The sequence below is a fragment of the Phaenicophaeus curvirostris genome, chromosome 18 (genome assembly GCF_032191515.1).
Source record: "Phaenicophaeus curvirostris isolate KB17595 chromosome 18, BPBGC_Pcur_1.0, whole genome shotgun sequence".
NCBI classification, from domain to species: Eukaryota; Metazoa; Chordata; class Aves; order Cuculiformes; family Cuculidae; genus Phaenicophaeus; species Phaenicophaeus curvirostris.
The window spans coordinates 2,476,563-2,504,244 of record NC_091409.1 but is presented as its reverse complement, the minus strand read 5'-3'; the positions used below and the strand labels follow the sequence as shown (position 1 = coordinate 2,504,244).

Here is a 27,682-nt window from a genome sequence, read left to right as displayed (position 1 = left end):
GCTCGTGCAAGATCTCTAGTGTGAACTGCACAAACAGAGGTGATCTTAAAAGGGGACTCACCCCAAATTTGTGAACTGTGCTGAACCGTGAATTATTATGTCAAATGTTTCATTGTAAAATTCCTCATTAAATTCTTTGGCGTTCACCACACGCTCAGAGTAACTTGAAGTGCTGAGAAAACGAATGCTTACTGTGCCATGACAAAGGCCAATGGTTGCCTCTTTACTGAGCTTGATACATATGGTGAAAACATATTGACTAATTACTTGCCATTTTCAAAAACTGAAAACACTCCAAAGTCAGGCTTAAGATAATAGAACAAGATACAGTACAAAGAATAAAGACTGGAAGAACAGAGAGGAAGAATAGCATAACTCGGTTACTGCTAATCCCTCATCCAAGATTTGCTTTGATACATAAATATCGAGGAATAACAGCATCTCACTATTTCAAACTGCTTCCTGAAAACTGGTAAATTAATGCACATGATTTATACATCGGTTCGAGGAGTAAATATAAAATCCAGACCTAGACTTCTCCCAGATAGTAGCATGATCTGGCCAGTAATTTGGATCAGGGTTCAGTTTTGCAATGCTCGGCTTTCTACAACTTTGCACCTTTTTTTGGTGTTCGCCAAGTGCCCCAAAAAAGAGAGAGATGGGCCTCTGGTGATGAAGGACTTTGAGCAAGATGCGTTAAAGGGGTCAAAGTCAATGTGGAGAGTGAGACACCAAGACTCACTTCTCACTCTAGTTTTCCAAATGCCATCTCTGACACAAAGAGTCCCGTACAGGTCAGCCTGAGCTGCCTTACAGGAGTCCCTCGCACACAGCCTTCATGGGAAGCTTTTTTAATACCATCTGATTTCCAGCATCTTGCTGAAGCTAGGGCTAACAGGAATACAATCACTGTTATTAAGAGTTTTATTATTATGAAACTTGTGCTGATGTATCCACAATTCAGAAATAATAGGAAATGCAATGGACAACTTAAAAATATCAAGAGGATTTTAAAAAAATCAATAATTATTCTCCTTTATTTTTCCTTTAAATCATCCAGGCAATAGAAATCAGGTACGTGAATAGGATGCCTAAGCTTAATGGCTTTATTAGACTGAGAAAAAAAAAGTGATCAAAGTTTTACTCATTTACCAAGAGGTTCATAGTTTGTAGGAGCTCACTGTTGTATGTAAGAGCTTCTACTAGTTATATATTTTTAAAATTCAATACAAATCCCAAACCATGTCTGGAGGTTAGATGTAATCATAAGCAAGGACTAAGTGCAATTTATAAACATTTTTATTATATGAGAAAAAATTGGTATTTTAGAAACACGTAAGTAATACAATGTCTTTCATAAAAGTTTTAGAATAAGTTCTATTTTCCACTTCATAGACTAAAAATAAAACACTTTAAGTGACTGAATTTCCTTTAAGGCAACTTTTGAGCCTGATTTGATAATGCTACTGGTAAAGTCCTAGTAAAACTCCTGAAAGAATTCCTGGTGTTTTGAACAGGACCAGACATTATCCATATTGCTTTTACTTATTATCATCATTGTTTTACTGTAAAAACCTGGATAGATAATCATAATTTTGCCCCTGTTGCATAAATATGAAAGAGTTTAAAAGAATGGATGATCTCCAAGGAAGGGGGAGGGGGAATGTGAAGGGGTAGAATTTTACTTCATTTACTTTTTAGAAAGAGTTTGAAAACCTTAAAGTCCCAGAAGGGTGAAAGATGGTTTTCCTGCTCTGGCGAAGCTCCACCTCAACTTTTTTTTTCATAAGCCTGGGTAAACAACTCAATTCTAAATAGAAGCAATAAGCAAAAATACTATTATGGATTTTTGTTCAAATCATTGCCCGAGCAATGGAGCCTTCCCAGGCAGATGCTGAGCTGAACCCTCATCTCCTGTGCACTGCCGGGGCAGAGCCTGTGAGATGGGCAGGCACTTGGTCTGTCGTGGGGTGATAATCAGGGTCATTTAATGGCTTTATACCTTCAGTCATTTTCTGTTCTTTCCAATTAGGATTTTTTTTTATTTCCCTGAAAGTTTACCAGCAGTATGTACCACGAGTGGAACCTTGGTGATGCAGCATCCCGCAGGAGGGAATAAAGGAATCAGGCAAATGTGTGGGAAGTTCTTTCAGAAACTCAGTTACCTCCTTGAGCAGCCGTGCTCCTCTTCAGCTTTTTGTTTAATCCCTAGGTACAGCTGTCTCCAGCTCATACGCAAAACTGTTAAATGAAGCCAGCTCAAGGACCACTTGCCATGTTTGAGTGCAGCACCACACAATGGGCTGGGAATGCCTGAGATCATTTCCTTTACTGCCTTTCATATAGCTGAACTGAAACCATCACTCGTGTCAAAAGCAGGGACTGCAGATGAAAGGCCAGTGCATTAAGACAGCACATAATTGTCAGTCTCTGAGTTTCTGACATTAATCGTTTTACTTAAAGAAGGCAGTGTAATGGTTTTTTGTGTCCCCCCTCAACCTCGACTGACAACGCACAGGAGATAGTCTGGATAAAAATTAAAAAAAAAAAAAAAAGACTCAAAATTTTTGCTAATTAAAAGTAATGTGTTTTCCCATTTTTTGGCAATTTGATAACACAAAACACTTACTTGGGGGCCACAGGGGGAAACAAACTGAGACGGATAAAAAATGTTTTGTGTTCATCCAAGCAAGACTATGTTAATGCACATTATCCCATTAATGCACATCAACATCGGGAATAAGCGCGCCAATGCAAGCAAGAAGCATACACTTATCATCATTTGATAACATGTTTAATGACAGATTGACGGTTGATTTGCAAATGTGAACTGGCATCAATGTTGCTAACTTCAGCTTCTGCCGCCTCCTCTGCTATGCCAGCATATTTATGTGCATAATTTGATTTCGCAGCCACACTGTTAGTACATTTTTAATATTAACTATGCAAGAACAGACAGCCGAACTTAAGTTGCACTGATGGTTTGAGTTCATTAGATTGAAAAAGATGGGCAATGATGACAAAGATGGAGATGGCAGCGCAACATCAAAGAGGCAACACTTAACAAACACACTCCATTTTGAACAAACCGAACTAACACATTTCATGTTGTCGGCTGCAGCAGAGCCCTTATGTACAACAGTAAGAAAAAAATATGCTTCTGCCCTGGGCATACTGACAGCAGCTCTGCAAGAAGCTTAGCAGGCTTCTGGACACACAGTTGTAAGATATTTCATTCATCTGTTGCAGGTAAAGGGGTTGATTCTGGTCTGATGTTCAAGTGACAGCAACATCATTCTATGGACTTGCAGTGGAGTCACTCCTGATTTACACCCGTCCAAGGGAGAGTGCCTGCCTGTTCCCACTCTCCTTTTCTAGTTTGCTTTTCACAGCTGTGATTCTTTATGATGAATATTAAAAATATTCTGCTGAGAGCTCAGCTCTTGCATGCATGATACGCAGAGCAGAACTTCAAGTTCAGAAGCTCCGGAGTCTTATGCTGCAAGGTGTGGGATGTCCTTCCTACATACCCTGAGCCAGCAGCCCAGCACCATGCCAGATTACACTCCTGCTGACTTCCCCTCCATTGGTGATTCTGGCCAATTCAATTCTTCTCTGAAGGGAATATGTACCGATGAGCTGCGAGGAGAATATTTCATCCTCTGCTCACATTAATGTCTGGGCATATACTGCATCTAGTATTAATTTGCTTGTTGTGCTGCAATATATAATAGATTTGAGGCAGTATCTTTATGGTACAAGTTGTAATTTTAGATTTTATGATACAAACTGACCATCAGCAGGAATCTGACCATATAACCTAAGCCATTCTGTGTAGACTATATGGTTTGTACTTCTGAATCACAGTGAAACTATGATTTAGCCACTCAATTAGACCAGGTCCTGGACAATTCTCAGCTGTCTGAATTACTGCCAAACAGCCTAATAAATACTTAGCACACAGGCCACCATTCTGCAAAGCTTTTAAGACTGTTCTTAAGTTTGCCTCTAATCAGCAAAGCACCTATTACAATTACTGTTGCTCAGAGACCACTCCTGGACCAAAACCCCATCGTGCTTGGCACTGCCCAACCAGAGCACAACCCTACTGCTTGGGGACACTGCTGGGACAGAGGGATAGAGCGAGGCCAGGATTTGTTAGGAAACTGTGAGGGACATAAAGTATCGACTGTTGAATTTAATCCTGGAAACGCTGCACCTCTTTGTGGATCAGGACGCTGAACAAGGGAGCAGAAAAGGACCTGGCACCGGTTAGCAGGTCACCTTCACCCGGCAACAGCAGGGGGATTCCTGGTCCCTCTGTCCTGGTGGCAGCTCCTGAGCAAATGCCTCCTGCCAGAATGCTGACCTGGCCTAGCTGTAAAAACTGCTTTTAATGCCTGTCATGAAAGAAGCCTAAAGCTTTATTTCCAGTAAAATCTCTTTATGGAGTTCTGTGCTCTTTTTAAGAAGAGACCTGCATTGCAGGGGGAACTAATCCTAAGTCCCTGGCTACATTCAGTTTGGCTAGTTTGTTAAGCAGCTCCAGTGGCTGGTGCTGCACAGATGATGGTGTATGACCCTCAGATGAGGAATATCTGAACAGACAGGTAGCAACCCCCAGCTTCTTAGGCTAAAACATTAGCCTAAGGCTTAGGGATATGATTTAGTAGTGGACATGTAGGGTTGTACTTGGTCTCAAAGGTCTTTTCCAATCTAGTGATTCTATGTGTAGCTGGCTTTTTTTAAATTTAAGCTATTTATGCATTAGGGCTCAAAACCAACAGCAAATACAAGACTGCACTGTGCAAGGTGCTGTTCAAGACGACCTCTCTCTTAGAAAGACACCAAATAATTTCCAGTGACATGGGACAACAGATAGATCCTGCTTGCCCTAGTGAGGACACAAGGGGTCTTGGAAGATTTCTCAAAAGTAAGCAGACTGAAAAAAAGGGGGCCAGAGGACGGGGAGGAGAAAGGCCAGCAGACCAGGCTCAGGAAGACTTTACATTCATTTTGGTGTCTTTTACAATAACACCGTGGGCTGTTCAGAAAGGCACAGAAGCAGCGGCATTTCCTGCCTGGTGACCTGAGCAGCAGAGGAGCTGTGCCCAGCAGCCTTGATAATAGCTCTGTTAACTGCCTTGAGCTGCCTCCTCCTCACCTGAGCTTTAGCTACAATTAGAAATAAAGCATATCCCAGGGAGAGGGAGTTGTGGTCACCGCTTGCTCATACCTGCTGATGGATGATGAAGATGGGGAAAGCAACAGGCAAGTGCTATTTCCAGACTGTGGAAAGATTCTCCCCTACTTCAACCCCAGCCCGGCACAACCACAGTATGCTGGGTGGCACTGGAGGCAGGAGGGAAATAGCTTCGTGTTTGCCCTCCAGATTAAATGAGCTCCTACTGTGACTGTGCACTTATAGCGCTGGTTTTGGAGTGCTCCAGAGACCAGGAGCCCAGAGCATCAGCCGGTGGGAAGAACCATTAGTTTTCTCAAGTCACAATTATCTCTGCTACCGCATTTATGTCCTCTTTCCTGTCTCGTTTTAAGCAAGTTACAATTCTCCAACTCTTGTTACTGAGTAGATGCAGATGCCACTTTGTTCTGTGTGATTTATAGCCAGTAGCTAATGTTCAGTTATAATTCCCCATTTTAGACATGAAAAATAGCTTGTAATGCTCAACACGAGGGCCTCTCAACAATGATATATAATTTAAAAATTAACATGAGGACAGAGGAGACGCAGGATGTTGAACTAGGGACTTTCTCATTCAAAGGTTAAATCTCTACAAGGTGAGCTAAAGGAATTAGTTGAGTTATTAAGTAAATGCCTCTGTTATATTTTTCCCAGTACATTAGCTGTTGCAGCCTTTTCCAGTTCAGCTGTGTTCAGCCCAGCATGTTCAAAGTGCAAATGCTCATGGCACTGTATTCACACATTTATTTTTTTTTCAATGTCAAACAAACTGGAGCTTTTCAGAGTCAAAGGTCAAAGTGGAGGGCCTTTAAGAAAATCTCTTGGGAAATTATGTGATTGTTCTTATGTCTTTATTGTATATAAAATCAGGCTTCATACATGGCTCACTCTTTCCAAGCATCTTAAAGCTATAAATGAGTCATGACTCATTCCAGCAACACCTAAGTTATATAAGTGGTCTTGTTAATTTACTGGAATACCCTGCATAACTAATCATTTCCAGGATCAAACCCTGAAGACTGAAACCTCTGGACTGCAAAGAGTTCCTTTAGAAATAGAGAAGTTAAATTTCAGCCTCACACGATGAGTCAAAAGCGGAACAACTAACAGAAGCTGCATCACCAGACTCTCCCTGTCAAATCTAAGCCATAAACCCCTCTTTTGTCAAAGCACAGCAAGTCAGAAAACACGCAGGGAGAGCAGGAAGTACAGAAAAGGAAGAAAGCTTGGCTGTCGAGAGGTTTTGGAGGTGGCATTCCTTTCCTGTTTGTTTTCTGTTCACTATGAGCAGATGTAGCTCATCTCTTAGTTGCCTCTTGCTGCACTCTGGTTAACCTTGCTATTCTCCAGCACCAAGTATTACATTTATGGATTACAAATTTATTGACATTTGACATTTGCATCAGCTTTCACCTGATCAACAGAAGCTCCGGCTTCCAAAGGGAATTATTGTGGAAGATTTCAACAGCCATGGGAACACCAAAAAGGTCATTAAATCATATTGGAAAAAGAATGTGTTCATAGTGTTTATACATTTAGTCTTGCCAGTAAATCTTCTGGTTGATGCTTGGACCACCTACTGATGATACTCAAAGAGAAGGAGAAACAAGGAGAATTGAAGAGATGAATTAAATTAAAACCAAATGACATGAAGCCTGGCACGGTGGGATCTTTAATTTTCTACTCTATGAATCCAGCAAAAAAAACCCAAAAAACCAAAAAGAGCAAAACAAAGCACAGTGGCTTGACTTTATCTAAGTTGATTCCCTCTATATTAGCAAGTTTTAACTAAATAATCCTGAGTAATGTGTGCACCCCACATTATTGCATGCAATTTGTATGTGGGAGGTGCAGGATTCAGAAAACATATGGCATATGGAAAACAAATGACAGGGTGTGCTTTTACACTCCTTTTGGCTATACTTATCACTCTCGTTGATATTTTTTTTCAGACATGAAATATGAATGTAGGAACTTTCACCCTAATCTCTTCGGAAAAGTACTGAGAGTTATTTCCTTGTGCATTTGTGATTTATAGAAGAAGGCCACCACATAATTCCTGGGAGCAAAGGCAATGTTTTAAAAACCCACTGATCAAATAAACAGAATTACCTCCCCTATCGTCTTTTCCCTGGATGACAAAACTGAGCCCTGCACTGTGAAAAACCGAGGACAACAGCTCAGAGATCCATAGGATTATGGAGGAAAGTGAATTGCTGAACTGGAAGCCCACCCACAGGCTATCCATCTGTATGTCCCGTCTAGGGTGAGCTCCTCTGAAGACTGATCCACAGGCAGCTGTTTGCCCCTGAGCTGAGCAAGCACGAAGGAAATATCGAGCTTTGCCCTTCTCCTCTGCAAAAGCATAGGAACTGGACAGAAAGTCTTCTAAACCTTTGCTCAAAATAAGAAAGAAGTGGAAAGGTGTAGCTGTGTAATGGAGATATCTACTAGCAGTTGTGCATTACACCAGGATATTAGTTACATGTATTGAGATAGATAATTCCAGGTAATCTATGTATAAACTTATTTTTTTTTTTCAGAATCAGGGAGTGTTTGTCAGTTTTCATTAAATGGTTATGAAAACAGTAGCTTCATATATGTGATTTCAACAGCTCTCCAACAGGAGAGGGGAAAAAGCTTTTACCTGCACAGAATGGTTTGGAGGTTTAGAAAAGCATAAAGCAAACCTAGAAGGGAACACACTAGTATTACCCATATGCAACAAACAAGCAGTTTTGCCTCCTCTAAATTGCTGGTCCTTGCTTGTATAAGCTCTGCAATAAGACAGCAAGTCCTGCTCTGGATAACGTTGAGAGAGAAATCTTTTGAGGGTAGCATCTTTATCACATCATGGGAAACTCCTAGAGAAAGCACAACTGAGAACGGAGAGCGACAGAACGTGGGAACAGGACACCCAGAGAGTATCCTCTGGAGAAATTCAAAATCACCTGGATGCGTTCCTGCACCACCTGCTCTAGGTGAACCTGCTTTAGATGATCTCCAGAGGTCCCTCCCAAACCAAACCATTCTGTGATTCTGTGAAAGTATGATGCTCTTAGGTCTGGGAGCCTGACATCACTTCTGCACTCTGAGTGTGATTCCTTCCTTAGCCACGTGCAAAGAGCAAGCATGAAGGCTCAGCACAATTCTGACTGCCATGGAATGGTCTGTACATCCTCTGCTCCCTGCCTTGGGATGGGGCACTTCCAGATCCCACCCCAAGAGGACTCACAGTTGTGCCCAAGTTTCTGCTGCTATCAGGAAGGCCTCTTGCATGTCCTCTGCAGCTCTGGGAGCAGGGAAAGATAACTTCCTTGAGCTGAAGTCCCTGAACTGTAAATCTGGAGGCTGGAAGAGCACTCTGGGAATGGTACCATATATCCGTCCTGTTCTTTCAGTCATATTGGTCATGACAGAGATAGCATGGACACACAGACCTTTGACCTAGCCCTATATGCCTATTCTGACATTCTTATCTCACTACTATTCAGCTATAAGAGAAGAAGAGCAGAAAAATGTCATAAAGAAAGTCTTAGCAGTGTTCAGCTGTCGGGGACATCTCCTGTTACAAAGGATTGTGCATACTTAGGGCTAGGGAATAGAATATGAACATAAACCATGGCAATCGTTCACTTATAGCTGGAGGCTACAGGCTCCTCGGCACAGAGAAAGTTCAGCCTAGCAGAGATGCAGAGAGTGAATATCCCAATGGGGACCAGAGAAGCTCCCTCAAGCACTGGGGCTTTTGGAATTTGAGGGACTGCACAGCACAGGCAGTGAAATGTGATGTTGACCTTCACCAGACGGTGCAGAGCACTGCTGGGAAAAGAGGGAGAAGAGAGGAACAAAAGAGCATGTGGAGGTTATGGCCTTCTTGATCTCTTTGTTTTGGGTGAGCTTGAAGGCTGAACTTTTGTGGTTCTCCAATGCAACCCAAAGGATGAACCCCTTCTCCTTCACCTCTACCCCCTCTGCTGTAGCAAAGGACTGAGCAACTTGGCTGGCCTGAGAAAGGCAGGTGAGGGGAGGCAGCGACTGCTACCACACAGACCACTCTGTCGCTAGATCTGGCACAGATGCTGGAGGAGGTGGAGTAGAGGGCAACAACCACATCAAAGCCACTGTTAGCCACCTCTCCTTTCCCTTCAAAAATGTCACTGCGGCACCCTCCACTTTCTATAACAATGTTTATCATTGTTCTTCAATTGTCTGGGACAATAAATGGTTAGAAATGAGTATATATCACCAGGAAATCTCTGCCTGCCCCTTCCCCCAAGCAGTGTCATAAAAACGTACAAATTCACATTAATAATGAAGTGCATTTCCCCGAGAAGCCACTGTGTATCTCAGGGAGAGCAGGCAAGGTGGCAGTTGCTGCAGAGTTTCCTATTAAAGAGCAGAGCAAATACTCATAAATCTGATGAGGGGCCAAAGCACATGTTAGGGCTGTCTCCCTCTTAATGGAACCTTTTCTGAAATGAAAAAAAAATATATCTCGATACATTCAGGGTATTCATTAGACATGACAACCTCCTCCACTCCCCCATCCTTCCCTCCCCCAGTTCTGCAAGTGCTGACCCCGGGCAGAAGAGCCGGTGCTCAGTGCTGGCAAAGAGGGATTTTGGAGGGGAGGAGGAATTGTTTTGTTTTAATAAAGGGATCGTATAAATTTACTACAGTGAACAAGCCCCCTCCTGGCCACATCTCCCTTCTTCCCTCCACTCCACAAGCTGCCACCGTTCCCTCTGTCTCCAGCACTCGATGCACCCTCCTCTTGACTGCTCAGCCTCTGCCGTGACCCGTGGCTGTCCGTCTGTCCATCTGCCAGGGAGGAGAGCTGACAGAGCCAACGCTGTGTCCCAGAGCAGGATTCCTCTTGCAAACTTGAATGCAGAAAACCTTTCCTGCCACCTCACACCTTCAAGGGCTTGGCCAACTCATGCTTTTGGGAAAACGTGATTCTCCAGACACGGGAATTTGACAGAAGGGAGTATCAGTCACCTTGGCTCTCTCAGGGGCTGTGATTTTGCTGCATGCTGCAGTGTCTTACTGTTAAGCCAGGATCTGCTGCCCATTGCCCGAAGGCAAGATGCTCTTGAAAAAAGAAACGCCGTCACAACTACAACATAAACTGTGCTGTGTGTTGCTTGTTCAGCCTCGTTCCTCTTCTCACAGGCAAAGTCCTGAGTTGAAGATGTGCTGGTGTAAATCCTGTGTGATTCTGCTGATGTGTGAGAACTAGTGTGAAGGCCTGATCCTCCCCTGGCCAATGGACCCTGCCTAGATGCACAAACAGACCCAGATCTGGACTGAGGAGATGGAAAGAAATGCCAGAATGAGGCCTGATGACTACAGCTTAATAATCATGAATTATCTGTTCATTATCCCAATAAATAGTGAAAAATCTCTTCCTCCTTTCCTCCTCCCATAAAGCTATATCTATAATTTTCCTCGTTTTCCATCTGTGCTTCATCATATTTGCACTGAGTGATTATCCTGCTAAATTACATTATTTTTATTGAAAGGTGCTTTTGAGGGCTGGATATTGCTCACATCTTTTCCTTTTGTTATTGATCTTTGCGATTAGATTGCTGAAGTATAAAATGCATAAATAAGACTCAGATATCTTTCCTTTGAAATCTCACTGGGTAAAAATCTTCTGCTATAGATGATGAAGGCTGTAGCATTTAATAATATCAGATGCAGGGAGAGGGCAAGATTTTGGTATCCTTATGAATACTGAATGCTTGAGGATGTAGGTGCTATTCAAGGTCAGTCAAAATTTAGTTGAAACACTTAAAAGTTGCTGTTTCTTTGTGAGCAGAAGAGTTCCTGCCTTTTGGGGCAGGAACTGTCATACACAGTATGCTTATACAGAGCCTAGAAACAATATGGGTTGACCTAGTGGGTTGGATGTGCTAATGCAATGCCAAATAGGACCGATCGCAATAGCAACCTGTAGTATTCATAAAAAGCAAGTAAATCTGCACTGATATATCTGTGCTGACACACTCTGATGTATCATCTGGGGGAATATGATCATCGTCATCTCAGGGAAGCCAAGAACTCACTATTGTTGGTTTTACAAGGACTACTGCTACATCGAAAAAAAAACCTACCAAGAAAAATTTTGAGGATTTAACAATGCTACGTTAAAAAACTATCCAGATCTACCACTTTGGGGCAACAGTAACACAGTTCAAAGGATTAGGGGAACTGAGGCTTTACCGGAACAGGACTGTTTTGAGGTAGGAGTGATGGGTTGGACACTGTCCCTTGCTGAGGGTGGGCTTTGTGTCTCCCTCAGCATAGCAGAAAAGCCAACCTGTTCCTCCTCCTGTTCTTTGTCTCCTCTTCTCTCCTTTGTGGTGCTCAGCAATTTTATCCAGTTTAGATCAACAAAAGTCTATTTAAAAATGAGACTTCTCCACTGATTTTTTTTTCTACCATTGAGAGGTCATCACTTTCCATCAAGATGTCAGAAAAGTTCCATTCCAACTGAATAATCAAGGCTTTCACTGCAATGAACCCTCTCTTTCCAGCTGAACATATGATAAGCAGAACCCTCAGTTTTCATGGTAAATTCTGCTTACAAAATCATGGTGGCCACAACTGCAGGCAGCTACATCCCAGCATGTTTGATTCTCCTAAAAGAGTCTCTCAGTTTTCAGTATTTCTTGCTAAGAAGAAATGAAAGATGAAGAGCAAGCTAAATTCTCTAAAATATGGTTTTGGACTACTAATTTATGCAATTGTCCTTGCCCATGTAACACGAATATAGGCTAATAGTGGAACATGATGTTCAGAACTTCTCCTACTGTTTCAGAGGGATGAGAAAATAAAATCCACGGAAGGAAAAAAATCTTCTATTTTGGTATACTTAACACATACAGTTATCTATGTGCCCTATATATCATTTAACAAATTGCTTTGCAATTCTTACAGGGCGTGGTATAATGACTGATTTAAAATCACTGCATTGCTTAAACTGCATTGTTCTTCATCAAGTTGAGTCATTTTTATGTGAAGTGTCAAGCTCTCTAACAAATAACTGCTGCCAGACAAATCAAGTTCCTCATCTTAAAGCCACGGCTAAATAGTTTATAGCTTTAATCTGCTCACTGAGGTGTGCAGTCTATGACAGTAATTATAAATGCAAGGAGAAATTATAGCTGAATGCTTTAACTGCATTAGGAGCCATTTGATGAACAATCATGATTGCCTGCTCATTTTCAACAATAGAGGGCAAGTTAGTGTCAGTGCATTAGAGGATTTTCAGTTCTGCTCTGCTCTTTCTTCCATTTACCACAGAATGTCAGTTGTCTCCTATAAAGTAGAAAAAAAGCACTGTAGAGCTTTAAACTTGATGGTTAAAAAAAGACAAAGGAGGAAATAGAGAGAAAAACTGTTTATCATTATGACTCATTTTTTTTTTTGTTTTGCAGCAGCCTTACTTTCAAATTAGTTCATCTCAGGTAGCTGCTTGTTTACTTATCAGGGTCTTTTGAAAAAGAAATCTCCCCAATTGAGTTGGTAAATTTGACGTTATAGAGACTTATTTCTATAAAAAGTTGTAGATAAGACCACAGAGAGCCTCAGTTACTGACCAGTTTATAGGCAATCTCACCACCTGACTTGAAAGTGAGATATATAATTTTGCCTTGTCTTTTTTCTCAGGACAACATAAAAAATCTAATCTGGTTGAAAAAAATGAGCGAATGTTCTTCAAAAGTATAAGTCAACATACAAATTACTTCTAATTAAAGCCATGTTCCCTAATGTTCATGGGTTTTCTTTGAAGAATAGCGATAAAAACAGATTTGAAGCAGGTTAAATGAAAGATAATAGAGACGTCTGATTGTTGTATATTACATACAATTTCACATTATGTTACTAAACCCATATTGGTTAAAAGAATTCAAGAAAACACCAAAGATGAATATAAAACAGATATGTATGTCTTTATATTTAAGATGAATTTATAGCAAATTTCTTAGAAACAGCTTTACAGAGGTCTTAAAAGTAAATCCATATACATAACACATTTTTCTACATTACTAACCCAGATTATTCATTTATATTTTTAATGATAGTTAACATTTTAAAAAACAACCTTGAAGAGTATATTTCATTTAAATATAGAAAGTATTTATGTATTTCTGTACTTTGAGTACTCTTTTCTCTGTTTTATTTCCATTTATTTCCATATATTTTCTCCATTTTTATTTCCATTTCACTACGATATTGCCAGGAAGTAAATGCAGATGTATGTGCACGTTTTAAGAATCTCAGAATGCTTTATAGTTCTTGTTTCTAAATACTGTGCTCTCCTCTATGTTATTATTCAAATGTACACTGAATCTTAAAAATAACATGTTAAGAATAAGTAAACTCTGAAAATCCCTGTGATTTGATTTAGTCTCCATGCAGATCTTGGGAAGAAACAATATGAATAAACTCTGGCCTCCACCCTTCTAACATAGTCAGAACTTTGGTAGGCTTACAGCTCCAAAACTGTAATAAAATCTTTACAATGCTATCCAAAATACCCCATCATTTCATACAATTTGTGCTATCATGCATACCAACTAAAATTATAGTTCCAGATAACAGTGCTATCACTCTGTCATTGCAATTTAAATACATTTTTTCAAAGGTAAGATACAACCTGCATCTTGATATAAATTAGCAATGGCTGAGTATTAAGAGGACAGCAATTTCTCGGTACCCAAAAGCAGGAAGGACTGTACCTTATTTATGTACTTACATATCACCTGAATAATACCTGAGATGTTTCTGTGCAGGGTATTACAATGCAGAAACAACTTCTTTTTCCCTTGAAGATTCTTTTCCCTTTGTATTTGTTCCCCAAATCCTCAGAAATCGTAACATGTTTATAAAGGTGGGTGTTCGGTTTGCCTCAGTAATAACACGGTGCTTTTAAGACCAAATCTGAAACATTTGTCACGTATTAAGCCATGAATGTGCCAAAATAACTGTTGTATTAATATATTTGGCAGATAGCTTTTGTTTGATAGTATCCAAATTATTGGTTTGCTCTGATATCTCTTGTGTGAAAACTATGAATGTCAGAGTCTTAACAATCATTAGCTGGCAAGGAAGGAAACAAGTATGGTATATTTGTCCTAATCAATCTCTTGTAGCTCTCTGATATTTTGTCAGGTATGTTGATTTTGAATGGTCAGATAACCAAGGAACATTTACTTCTTGAGTTCTAATGTTGGATTAAAAACGTCAAAATAGAAACTTAGGGGTATTAGCCCTATTTAGAAAACAAACACCTTTTGAGTTAGACAGAATTTGCTGGCTAAAATATGCAGAAAGGATAAATCCAGTCAAATACAGACAACATGTACAAGATGTATGCAAAACTTAAATCTTATTGCCCTTGAATACTGACGTTATAGTCTCTAGTAAGAGCTTCTACTACCCATCCCAAAGTAACCCTTTGATTAGTGGTTTAAATTATTCAAAAGTAGCCTTTTTAATGGAGCTTAAGTGACGCATAGTCCTTGTGCTGGCTCTGTACACAGAAAGTGTTTCGTAAAGGTTCATGAATATTTGCAGCAAACAAACGTGAAATCTTCACACAAACGGGTATTCATCCTCAAAGTGCTTGCACCCTCAATTAGCCAGAGAATAGCCACAATAGCAGGTGGTGTAAGTGACAACTCACAACACATCTTTAATTTTGGCTGTCTGAAGAATTAATTTTCCGAATGTTATTTGAGTAATGAACATGTTGGAGATATCTGAATCTGCACATGATTATTCTGTTAACGGCAGCAGACCCTGAGTCTGCTGGAGAAATTGTTGGGAATGACTAACAGCGCCTTCCTGGAAATAAACTCGTTAGAACAAAAAACTTCTATTTGGACTTTTAGTTGATGTTCTGCATATTTATTTAAATCAAGAATATTCAAGTCTGTGAATCAAGTAAAATTAAAAATGCAAAGACTGTGTATCATCTGAATATTACATTACATGTTATAAACATTGGTTGTGGCAGTACTTCGGTTGGTGTGTCTTTCAGCGAAAAATAGAAACAGAAACATAGAAATATCCTACTAACATCTTTGAATTATTAAACTTGTAAAAAATCAAGCTGCTTTCTCAATTAAGCATTAACATCCCCCCAGTTACATGAACACTTGCACTGACATCAGTGATGTTTATGGATAGACTTGCATTCCCAACGACATGAAACAAAACAGAAACATCGTAAAGATTAAAAAAGGAATGATGGAGACACAGGTTAAAATGATGCGACAAAAAGGGCCACTCACAATAGCAAGTGTTTAAGTGTAAAATATTAAGATATTTTACAAAACTGAATAGCCAAATATCATAAAAAAAAATAAAATCTCTAGATACAAACTTTCCAGAGTTATTTGTGGATTCTTGAGGCTGGGTTTGAGATTATGAGAAACTTGGAATAATTAAGATTTTGTTAATTTGACATTTGAAATGCCTTCTTTTCCTCCACCAAAATCAAATTTACTGGTGTGTTAGCACTGAAGGAGTTAATAAACTTTTGGCTTTCAGCGCTTTTCTTTCTGCTTTTTCCATTCTCATTGCAAAGAGTAGCATTTAGTTGTTGCATTCCACATTGAAGTGCACAGGATGTGAAATGATTATTTTTTAGAAACAAAAAAAGAGTGAGAACTGGGAAAAGAGCTATCTTGAAAATCTTAATAAGAAGCAACTTTTCTATATAGGGCAATGTGATTAAGCATTTACCAAACTCTCTTCTTGAAAACATTATAAAATGGATATGTACATACAATTAGATAAATGAAGCAGGAGTACATTATGCATTTTATACTGTTTTCCTACATTTAAGAAAGCACGAATGTCTTAAGAAGCCTCTTTAAAATGATAACATTAAAACTCACTATAGAGCATGCATACCTTAAGAGTTATTCTTCATCCACTTCTGCTACAAATTGTGAATGGTGTTCTGGTGACTTGCTGTGTGTTTTGCTTAGATGAAGTTTTACTGCATGTTTGCTCGCAAATGTCCGACAGCACAACTTACATTTGAACTTAGAGTCTGTGTCCTCTTCTCCAGCTATTGTTTCAGGAGATCTTTGAACTGAAACTCTGGAGATTTCTTGCTCTACCTTGGTTTGCTGCTCCACAGCCAGCTTGTTCATGTCTTTCATTTGGAAACCTAGATGAGATTCTAAGTGGCTAATGTAAGTAGATGGGGTTCGAAATTGAGATGCACAGTCGCTGCAATAGAAGACTGGATGTCCTTTGTCCATGTTTTTCAAAAACTTTGTTCCTCCAGTTTTCCTAAGTTGATACTTGACATTTGCCAACCAATGGCTGATGGTGGTCATCGACAGTCCGGTAAATTTTGAAATCTGCATGCGCTCTTGTGGTCCTAGATCTGATAATAAATATTTACCTTCAGATGTCTGGAAGAGGCTGGAAGCAAACTGAGCTTGCAAAATGAGAAGATGCTGAGGGTTCCAGTTTGACTGTCTGCCCTTCCTTTTGTGCAGAGTGGAGACTTCTGTTGAGACATCCTCAAAGCGTCGGACATCTATTTCCAATTTCATAGATGGGATCCTTGAAGACGCAGCAGGTTTTGGTGTAGTAGCTTTGGGAAGAACTTTGACCATGTCAGCGATGTCAGACAGAGCATGTTTTTGAGGTGGAGAAGTACAAGATTGTGCTTGAGCTGACTCAGCTTTCTTGCCTTTGGATTTGGTCAGGTCAATAGGCTGATCATTGTTTTCAAATAAATAGTGCCTGGACACACTTGCAGGCTTTGGTGGGGTTGGAGCAGGAGATAAAACTGGCTTCTCCATCATATTTAAATTAGGTTTGTGGAACACAGAAATTGTGCTAGAGCTAGGGCTTGAGTTGGATTGAGGCCGCAAAGGCTCAGTGGCTTTGCCCAAGTGATTATTCAGTACAGACTGCAGTGCACTAAGAGGGTTGACACAAGGCAGTTCAGATGAATGGTTGGCAGCAGCACAACCATTACTAACAGAAGCTGCTGTCAGTTCCTTGAGGACTGTTTTTTCTTTTCCACTGTCCTCTTTTATTTTGTCTTCTTCTTTCAAGGGACACGGTTCTGTCTTTTTTGGCTCCACAGAGGCTTCAGATTTGAGGAGAGGTTCTCTCTCACTTTGGCTGAGTGAGGCAGGCTCAGCTTGGATGCCCTCTGTAGCATAGTCCTTTTGTACCTCCTCCTTGTCATCCGTTTCTTTCTTCACTTGAGTGCACTGGGCCACATTTGCTGAGACAGGGACCAGCGGCATCACCTTCCACTTAGGAGCTATTGGCCTCAGTTTATTGGTGATTGTTGGCCTGATTTGCAGCACTTGGGAACCCACGGGCAACGATGGTTTAGCTCCTTCTGAGAGCTGATAAGCGGCGTGGATGCTGGGATATGCACTCCAGCTGGGCGCTCCGTTTTGAGCTTTATTGATAGCTGTTGTGACAGTGTTCTCCAAGGACTTTAAAATGTCCCCACCACCTTTTGAACCATCTTCTAAATCTTCTTCTCTGAGGTACTGGTATTTCATTGTGGGATCCAGTGGTTTCTGAAGAGTTTCTTCATACTCTTCAGTTTTTACTGCTTTCTCCTCTTTGTTTGCATCATCAGCTTTATCTTTTTTACTTTCTTTTTTTAGTTCGGAGGTGGGACCTATGCATTCTGCAGATGATTTACTGGTTGATTTTGAAACTGGGCTGTCATTACCTGGCGCTTCAGACAGGGATTGCATTTTTTCCACAGCTAAAGGATCCAGAACAAGTTGCTTTCCTTTCTTTGAAGCTGAACTTGTGACTTTCAAGAAATGGCCAGTGACCATCATGTGGGTTGTGAGCTGCTGCAAGGTGTCATGGGAACTTCCACATTCCATGCACTTCAAAATCTGGGATTTGCAGGCCTCGAACTGCCACGTGTAGCTGGCACCGTTCTGATAGCCATAGCGGTTGTTAGATGATAGCTGCAAGTTTGCATTCTTCTGAGGAGAAAAAGTATCTGAGAACGATCCCGTCGTGGAATCAGGGGAACAAGGCCTGTTAACATCAAACACACGTTTCTTTGCTGGAGTGACGATTTTTGAAGAAATCGTTGGTACCGGCTCCCTCAAAGGCACTTTTTGGTAATGTTTTGTTTTTATCATATGAACACTCAGATCTTGAAGGGAATCAAAAGAGTCACCACAGAACATACATTTCAGAACTTTTTGTGCATCTTCCTTGTCCATGTCCTGGAAAGCTCTTTTTCGGGGCTTTGAGTAGCTGGTAGGTCTGTGCTTGTCCTTTTTATGGTTGTCATCTTGGTAGTGACCTGTCTCGTTCATATGAACTGTTAGTTCTACCAACGTGTCGTAGGCAGCGCTGCACTGCCGGCACCGAAACCGGCTGGCGCCTGTGAACACAGTTCCACACATTTTGCTGCTCTGCCTGTAGAGCTGGACTGAGCTGAACAGGTTGGGTTTTGAGACAGGTCTGGAAGGCAAATTCTGCTGCAAGCTTTTTGACAGGGCGTCTTGGTGCCAATCAAAATCAGCTTTGTTCCCTCCATTTCTGTTGTCAGAACTCCTCTTTTCAGAGTTAGACAATTTGAAACCCAGCCCTAAGCCTGTCCAGTAAGAGTCTGACAGTATGTTGGCATAGACCGCTGTCATTTTATCCATGCAATTGTGTGCTTCATTCTGGGCTTTAGGATGGGCACTGGGTTTTGGGTCCTGTGGCTCTCTAGAGCAAATGCTTTTAATATCTGCAACATGGTCACTACCGTCACTTAGTAGCGATTCATTTTCTGCATCCTGGTTAGAAATATGACTGACAGGGGAATTCTGGTAACTAAAGGTCCCTTTCTGATCAGGACCCACTTCATGTTCCTCATCCGTGCCAGTGTCGTTGCTGCCCTGGAGCTGAGCAGTTGAGTTGTTGTCGTCATCATCTTCTTCCTCCTCCTTTATATCTTCCTCTTCCTTTAAATCTTCCTCTTGGACATAACCTGAAACGTAATGTCAATATATGAAATAACCTGTTAAAGGATAATATTACAGTTTGATCTTTCTAATTTCACCATGTGTTTTCTTTACTGGACTTTGTTTTAATCTACAACTTCATTGTCTGTTAATTCTGGAAGTGAAAAAAGCCAGATGATGTCTCTCTTTGTGAAGGTTGCTGCATTTTATTGGCAGATGATCATAATTCTTTATAACTGCCAGAGATGCTGAGTTACTAATTTTCCTGTCATGGGAATATAATTCTAACTGCCCTCTAATGGGACAGTTGGAAAATTCGTATGTAAGAATTTAAAGTTTATACTAAAAGCTTCAATTCTATCAAATTGGTTTTAGCCTCAGTGAAGGAAAGGGTAGAATTGGCAAGGAACAGAAGAAAATAACTGCCATAATCTTCCTTGTTCATAGCATTATCTAGGTACAGTAAACTTTTGCCATTTGATCACCTAAAAATGCACTTTAGAACGTACACAAATAATTTGTATGTCAAAATACAACATCTGAAAGTGCTAATAGGCATAAAAGGAACTCCTTTGTTTATAAAAGTAATGTACTGTGTAGCATAAAAGCAAATTGTGCTTCAGTGAAAACAAATACATCAATTTTAGGGCAAGAACCCTTGGAAGTTACAGAACAGCATTAGGATGTGACAGAAGTAGACCAAAGTTAACTGGAAAACTGGAAAAGTAGAATTAATCCAGAAAGTTTTTCTTTGACAAATTAACTATTTGATTAAGAAGATGAACCCGATACTACAAGATCTGTAATTTTTAAAAATTAATTAAGGAATTAAGTTAGTTGGCGCTTTTTTTCTGGCCTTATATTAGCAGGAATCCTGTCTGAGTTACAGGAGATAACTTGGTTAAAAGCAGGCTGAAGAAATAGAGAAAAGGATTTTTAAGGGTGAACTGGCTGCATTGCAGTCATTGGGCTAAACCACAATGACTCAAGAGAACCAGCAATTCATTCCCAGACCTCCACAAGAAGGGAAGAAACAGAATGGATGGTTCAGATGTTTTCACAAAACCCTAGGGTAATTTTTTCAGTAGCGACTGCAAAGCTGTTATGCAAAATACTAGAAGACATTGAAACAATTCACTGTTATTGACAGCCACTCATCAAAACTAAATGGCTATTTCAGAAATCGCAGCAGATATGTTGATGCACTTTTCAATTGAGGTGCAAAGGCAGTGCTGCTAACCCTGCTGACTGCAGTCTCAGAAGTAGTCTCTCGTGTTTCTGAAGTCCTAGCTTTTTGTGTTAGGTAAGTATGTGAAAAAACAAAAAAAACAAAACCAAAAAGTCCCTAAACTGAAGGTGCCATTAAAAATAACTAAGCAAAAATAAAATAAAATGCTAGCACTTGTAATTATGAAGGAACCTTTAAAGCTCAGAAAGCACAAGGTAAATGATCTGAAATGTATTTGTTTAAAATCCAATTCCTTCCCATCTTCTGAGAAAAGACATTTTATGGCTTTTTGAGAACCTGGCTCATTTTGTTCCCAGGTACTCCTGCACAAATTATATTCTAGAAAATCAAAAGGAATTGGCAGAAAAAGTAGAAGCATTTTGATTAACATATGGACAAAGCTTTCCAGTATTTTTTCAGGTATGTGTTTCAATTTTCCAATCTATTTGCATGTGTATCTCACCCCATCCAGCACATGTTTACCATCAAACCAAAGAAATGGATCAGAACTAAAGGAACTGTTTCCTGGATGAAATTGCATTTTAAAAAGAGGGAAATGAAGTCTCTGTATGTGGCTGGGCTAAGAAACCCATGTGAGTCATCTTTCCTACGCCCTTCCCAGGGTCTCAGGACTTGCACAGGTCACACCAGCTCAGAGCTGGGCTTAGCTTGCTCCAGGGGTTATACCAGGCAGCTTCACAACCAGCAGTGATGATTACAGCAGTGACATCATTTTAGGATGATAAAATAATAATCACACAGTAGTCGGAAAACTGTGCTCTTCAGTGGATGCTTTCAGCAAAGAAGCTAGATATTAAATATAAAGTGTTACATATTAAAAACTAAACCTTCTCGTATTGTCTTGGGGTACAGCAAATATTAGTAGCCCCATTTACAGACGATCAAATTGAGGCAGGCAGCAAAGACAACACTAAGAACAAAATATTGTTTTCTCCTTCCTAAACTTCTTCCCTAATAAAAAGATAATACTTTCCGTGTAGTCCTCTCTGAGCTCATACGCTTTTCAGGGAGACAAGGAGGATGGAGGGACATGGAGGCGGCAAAAGCTCCTACACATCATGAGTAGTAACCTTGTTAAACAAGCAGCACGAACTGATGAGCAGGACTGACATGGTTCTCGCGGTGTTAGAGATACTGTGCAGCGTAGGTAGCAGCGCTGGCCCCTCGCCAGGATGTTTCACAGTGCCAAGCGTATTACACTGAGCAAAACAAAAATAAGGAGGGAATCCAATGAAGGATTCAGACAAAACAGACAACAAATAGTATTCACACAGTTTTGGGTCGGTGCAAATTTGATTCTCTCTTTCAGCACCACTTCTTCGAATACTATTAACCTATTTTTCATCAGAAGGTGATTTTTTTCCTTTGGAAGATACATACGGTGGTTTCTTCCTCACAATATCCTTTGTCCTTCTAAAAGGATTTACTAGCAGAAACAGAAGTACCAGACAGCTGCACATCCCCCACAATACAGATAAAATTTTCTGCTTAATTAGGCATTGACATGTTTACTATAACCTTTACAGAGGAGTAACTTGTGCTGAGAAATCCTCTTTTTTTGTGCCTGTATAAGATAACAGACACAATCTTATGAAAGCGCTAGAAGTAACTTATTAGAAAGCACCACTGAAATTTCAATAAACTATCAGTCAGGTATGTTTTAATGGTTAAGGGTTCTCAGAAGCTTTGAAAACACATTTCTGTATCGTCCTTGTAAAAACATTTCTGTTTTTTTAAATTATTTCAGCTTTGTGGGCATTTTAAGGGCAGTGCAGACCTCTTCTGCACAGACAACCTAGAGTAAAAGAAATGTATGTGTCCTCCCAACAGTGTTTTTTAGTAAGATTTCATTGGACATTAAGTTTGATATCAACTGATGTAGCTATTTAACAGAAACAACATTAATTTAAGTGGACTTTGCATTATTTATTTTATAAGTAAAGGGTGTCTTAAACCTGCACACTCACACACTTTAAATGCAGTGTCTGTAATAAGCAGCATAAATTTTGCATGTCATAGCAATGTCCATATAATAAATTGTTGAGTGACCTGTTCTCTCCCCACCAGTTCTCCCCCAGGCTTATTCTGAGATTCCAGACCTCTGAGATGCTCATATACAGCTGTCTTACAGGAAAAATAAGTAAATAAAGGTATTCAAAGTCAGTAATCAGATGACTGTTCCCTCCTTTCCCCAGGGTTTTCCCACCAAAATTAAAAAGGCCAAGTACAGATCTAAGATGTGCAATGTGCAGTCTTGAAGAAGTAGGGGACTGAAATGTCACTATCTTTAACAGTGGACAAAACCCAGGAGTTTCAGTGAATTGAATGGAAGCAATTTCTGGCTTCCTAAATGGAAATACAGTATTTGGTTTTGGTGTTGATTCATCCCAAGACAGTGTATTTCAAAATCATGACATCAGTAAGGAAAATATTATCATATGGATAATAATAACAAATACAATTTTAAACCATTTTAACTAAAAAAAAATCCCTCTGGGTCTTCGTGATTGGATTCAAGATAACTTAAGAAACCTGCTACTCTAGGACAAGGGCTGCAATAAACAGCTGATTCTTTATGCTTCAAAAGATGACATTTTCTTAGATATTTCTAGCATATTTCTACAGGGTAATTAAAAGAAACCAGGTCCAGTTAATACACCTGCAAAAACTCTTCTTTGAAATTATGGGTCTAAAATCATGCACATTCTTAAACCTTGATCCTACTACGCAGACAGAACTGAGCTAGATCCTAGTGATGCTGAATCCAGTATTGGAATTCAGGTCCTCATACCCCTGACTAATCCGTAATTTGCACCACATTATACATCACTTCTGACCTTGAATTGTAGAGTGTGAAGAGATTTTTTTTTTAAAGCGTTCATTCTGACTGTTAACTTTTCCATCAGTGGATGCTATTTTCACCCAAATTTGCTCTTTTTCCACATAGAGAAACATTTTTTTAAATACATATACATGTTTCTTTCCAAGACTGGAAAATTTATTTTCTGCCAAGAAAAGGGACAGTGAATCATTGTCCAGAACAACACTACTAATCCGTGTAAAATCCATGCACCATCTGCACTTCTTCATATATATATTCCAATTTTACTTGAAATAACATCATTAGTAGAGCAATCTTGCAGTGCTATAAGGTGATCTTATTTCCTTCTTGTCTGGCTTCAGCTCAAACATCTTTTTGTGTTTGGCAGAAGCTGTTCCTTTCTCTGAAATTTTTCATGCAGATAATGGGTAATGACCACTTCTCATTCCTTTTTCTCAAAAATGTCTAACCACATTAGCTACGCAAAGACAAATCTTAACCTGGCTCTTTGTAGAAGTTCATAGCTATAGATTCATCCCAGTTTTAAAATCAACTGAAGACATGAATTGGCGACTGAGGAAAGAAAATTCTTACTCAGTTGCGTAACTTTGATATCAAAGACATTTTGGAATTTAAGAAGTCTAAAATCATTGCAGCACTCTGGAAATGTGATGGAGTTTCATGGAAAGAACTCTCAAAACATGAGATTTGTCTCAAAACATGAGATTTGTCTCAAAACATGAGATTTGTAATACAAGGATGAAATACATACTATCAAAGCTTTTTAAACTATGCTAACAATTTCTTTACTAGGGAAATAACCTTCTGTTAAGTTCTGCAAGAAGGAAATAAAACACAGGGAAAGGTTAACATTCTCACCACAGAGGGAGTAGAGAGCATCTGGCTCTACATCGTGGGTGTAGAAGATGAAAAAGCATCTCTCTCATCTGGCCTAAACGTTCTGGTAGTGTGAGGTTTATTCCTAAAACTGTGTGCATCCTGATGAAGGTTTTAGATGTTCTCAAAACCTCAAAGAAGGCTAAATACGCTCAACTGCCTCTTTTATGGGAGGCTAATTAATTATTTTGGATAATGGGAAGGTATATTTGCCTTTTGCTCTATTAGTATTTATCATCACACTTAAATTAATTTTGCAGTGGCTCAGTAAGGCAGATTCACCCATCATCGTAGTGACGCAATTTTGTGTCCAAAACAACTTGCCATCTCAAAGGAGAGATTTTTTCCCAATATTCCTTTGCCTTTTTTTTCCTAGATCTTTCTTTTTCAAACAGTTGCAGCAGCTGATACCATCGTATGAATTTCTGCCTATTCCAGAGTAGGAAAACATCCACTACCATCCACTGCCAGAGGACAGAAGCAAGCTCTGCGGTGCCAAGCTTGCAAACCACTGCAGCTTAGGAGCAAGGAAACTTGTAGTGGCTTCTGCCATAACTGAATTTTAACACACAAAAGCAATTCCATGGAGCCATAACCATTATTTATATATGATGCTGAAATGAAGCAATTTTGGGCTTTCATTTTGTTGTCCTCTAATTAGAGTTGTATTATAAAGTTTTCTATTAAATGTCCAATTTCCTACTGGTTACAAAGGCAAAATACCCTCTAGTTTCAGTGGGGCTTTTAGCAGCACAAAAGAGAACAGATTATGTCTTTCGTACATTACATCCTACATAGTTATGACTCAAATGAAAACAATCAGTGGCTGGAAGCATATGTGCAGGGAACTGGCTTGTGAGCGACCCATAAACTCAAAGCAAAACCAATAATAAAACAGGAAGAAAACACAAACAAAAGAAAGACTGAAAAAAAGAGAGGTGGGTTGATACACTCAGCTGACCTGAGAGCCCACAGCAGGGACAGAATTATTATAGAGTTTTTTTTTTAATAGGTTTATTTAAGGTTGATGTTGCTTTCATAATCAGTTATTGCACTGCCAGAAAAAAAACAAACCAAAACCAAAAACAAAAGCAACTTCAGTCAGTTTGAACGGCTGAATTGCCAGATGCTGGCTGTTGCAGAAATGGATTTAACCATGCTCAGAGCCAACAGTTCAAGTTCCTTATGTGAGGGTATGGTGTAAGTGAATAATTTGCCTTTGGTTAACAACATTTCTGTTTGCTGTTTTCTGCAAAGCCCTGGAAATTACAATTCCATTGTTTCACCAGCTGAAGGTGTTTGATTTTCTCCAGATTGTGTTTTCAACAAATATGCTCCTAAACTATGAGTCATTGCATTATTTGAAAGCAAAGTACTCCACCTTCACAGCTCATGCTGCACATGAGCAGCAAACCCTTGCCTCTGCCCCATCCATCCCATCTGCCCGTCCCTTGAACCTAAGTCCCTACCCTGTCCTTGGTGGGCAACCGTTTAGACACAGGTAGCAGGTAGTTGTCACATCACCACCACATCATCACATCACCACAACATCGATACGACTGGCTTTCAATTGCTAGCAAAGACACAAACGGTGCTTTCCAAAATGCAGTTTGGTCCTGAAGAACTAAAGGAACACTGTAGCAGCAAATATGTTTTCCTTGTTAGTAATTCTAATTGCATCAGCGTAAATAGCTTTAATGATGAAAATGTAAGTCTGAAACTTTTGTCTGTCTTTGCCTTTCTTCTGTTTTCACTTGTCCTTTTATTGTTGTGGAAAACAGCATAGTGGCTTTGTAAATTTATAGATTACCTCATTTAAAACCCAAGTTTCAAATTATGTTTTCCTGCTTTCATTATCATAGGTTCCCCTAAATACCAATCTAAATTTCTTTAAATGGCATGAGCTACCAATCAGAATCACACAAAAAAATATATATATCTATATAAATTGAAATTGTAATGAGTCTTACCAGTGTATTGCTAGCACTTTGGTTCATTTGATATGAACTTTGTTTTTTTAAAGTACCACATGGTAAGGCTTTGAAACTTCAGTTTGTAAAAAAAACTGTAACAGCCTTACAGCCTTTGAAGTCACTACTGATATAACTCTGAACAGATCCATTCAAGTTCAACTAACATCAGACAAATGTTTAGTGTATCAGAGGAAGCCACAAAAGCAAGGATTTCATCAATATTTCACAACAGCCTCAGGGAAACTGTAGATTGCAATGCTGTAGGGCAGCTAATGGAATTACACACAAGGGTTTTGTACATTTAAAATAAGCAGCTACTAAAAAAATTACCCTTCAGTTTGATAGAAACTGTATAAAACTGTAGATGGGAAACAATTAAATAGCTACCAACATTTATCCATGTCAGCCTGATAGGTCATTTAATAACAGGTATTTCTTTCCTTCTTTCTTTTTTTTCCTGGTAGAGCAATAATAAAGATTAACATTTATGAAAAGTAGCATAAAATATAGTGCAGTCAAATGAATAATTAAAGATGCTTCTGAAGAATTTGTTTGCTATTGTATGGCCATGAAGACTGCTCTCCAGTAATGAAGTACATTTATATTAAATACAATTATAAATAGAAAGAAGATGAGGAGTATGTTTATGGGCACTTGCATTTTATCCTAAAAAATATTTTTTTCACCCAATTCTATTGAGTTCATGGCTTATCTCATGGACAGTGTATCTTCACAACACACTCCCCTTGAAAACAGTTGAGCCCTGGCTCTAAATGTACGTGGGGTACACTTGAAGCTGGACATATTAGATGTAATAAAGCAGTGAAAGTAAACACTTTGTCTGAAAGGCTCTTGATCAGAGTGAAGAATTCTGCGTATGAAAGCACAATGTTTATTCTAAAAATAGATACCTATAATCATATTCTTTTTCATTACCATGTGCAATGTGTAAAAATCTTGAAGTACTAGCTCTTCACACAGTTGTCTTTGAGTGTTTAGGTATGGTCTGCTACTGTGGGAAATTACTATTTCAGTTAATAACTGATGCTTGTTGAGTGCATTGAATAGTACGATGTGAGAGACAAATTATTTGATTACTATTTTTAAAAGGCTGCTTATTTCTTGGCCTCTCCAATTCAAAATAGACCAGCTTGGCTAAATACAAAGGAGTACCTAGCACCACACAGAAGAATTTAAGCCTCAGTTCAATAAAGGTCATAAACATGTCAAGTTTGTCCCATTTAGGGCTAGAGTAGACAGGCTTATGTGCCATAAAGAGAGGCTGTGGCATGATGATGCTTCACTACCACAATTACTTAATTGCTTAATAATCAGGTATTAATATGTAAACAATAGCAGCCTGATTTCGATAATGTGACTAAGGAATAAACGAGTCAGTCTCGATAGAAAATCTGCCAGAGGAAGGAACTAAGAGACAGGCTCAACTGTCATAATCCCGGCATCTGCCAGTGACTGCTGAGGTGGCCTCTTGCAAGTCACACAGGGTCAGTTCAAAGCTCAGATGTTTTTACGGATGACCTCCACCAACAG

General features: G+C 39.5%; 1 protein-coding gene across 3 annotated transcripts in view; it reads right to left on the bottom strand.

Moving 5' to 3' along the window:
• TSHZ2 (teashirt zinc finger homeobox 2) overlaps positions 1-27,682 on the bottom strand; it is a 223,302-nt gene that overhangs the window by 70,629 nt on the left and 124,991 nt on the right. For all 3 annotated transcript variants that reach the window (XR_011338727.1, XM_069872029.1, XM_069872030.1), the window contains exon 2: positions 16,139-19,217. Coding sequence is in view for 2 of the 3 variants with exons in the window: in XM_069872029.1 (XP_069728130.1) it covers positions 16,147-19,217 (3,071 nt within the window). In the remaining variant the exon portion in view is untranslated. The remainder of the gene's footprint in view (positions 1-16,138; positions 19,218-27,682) is intronic.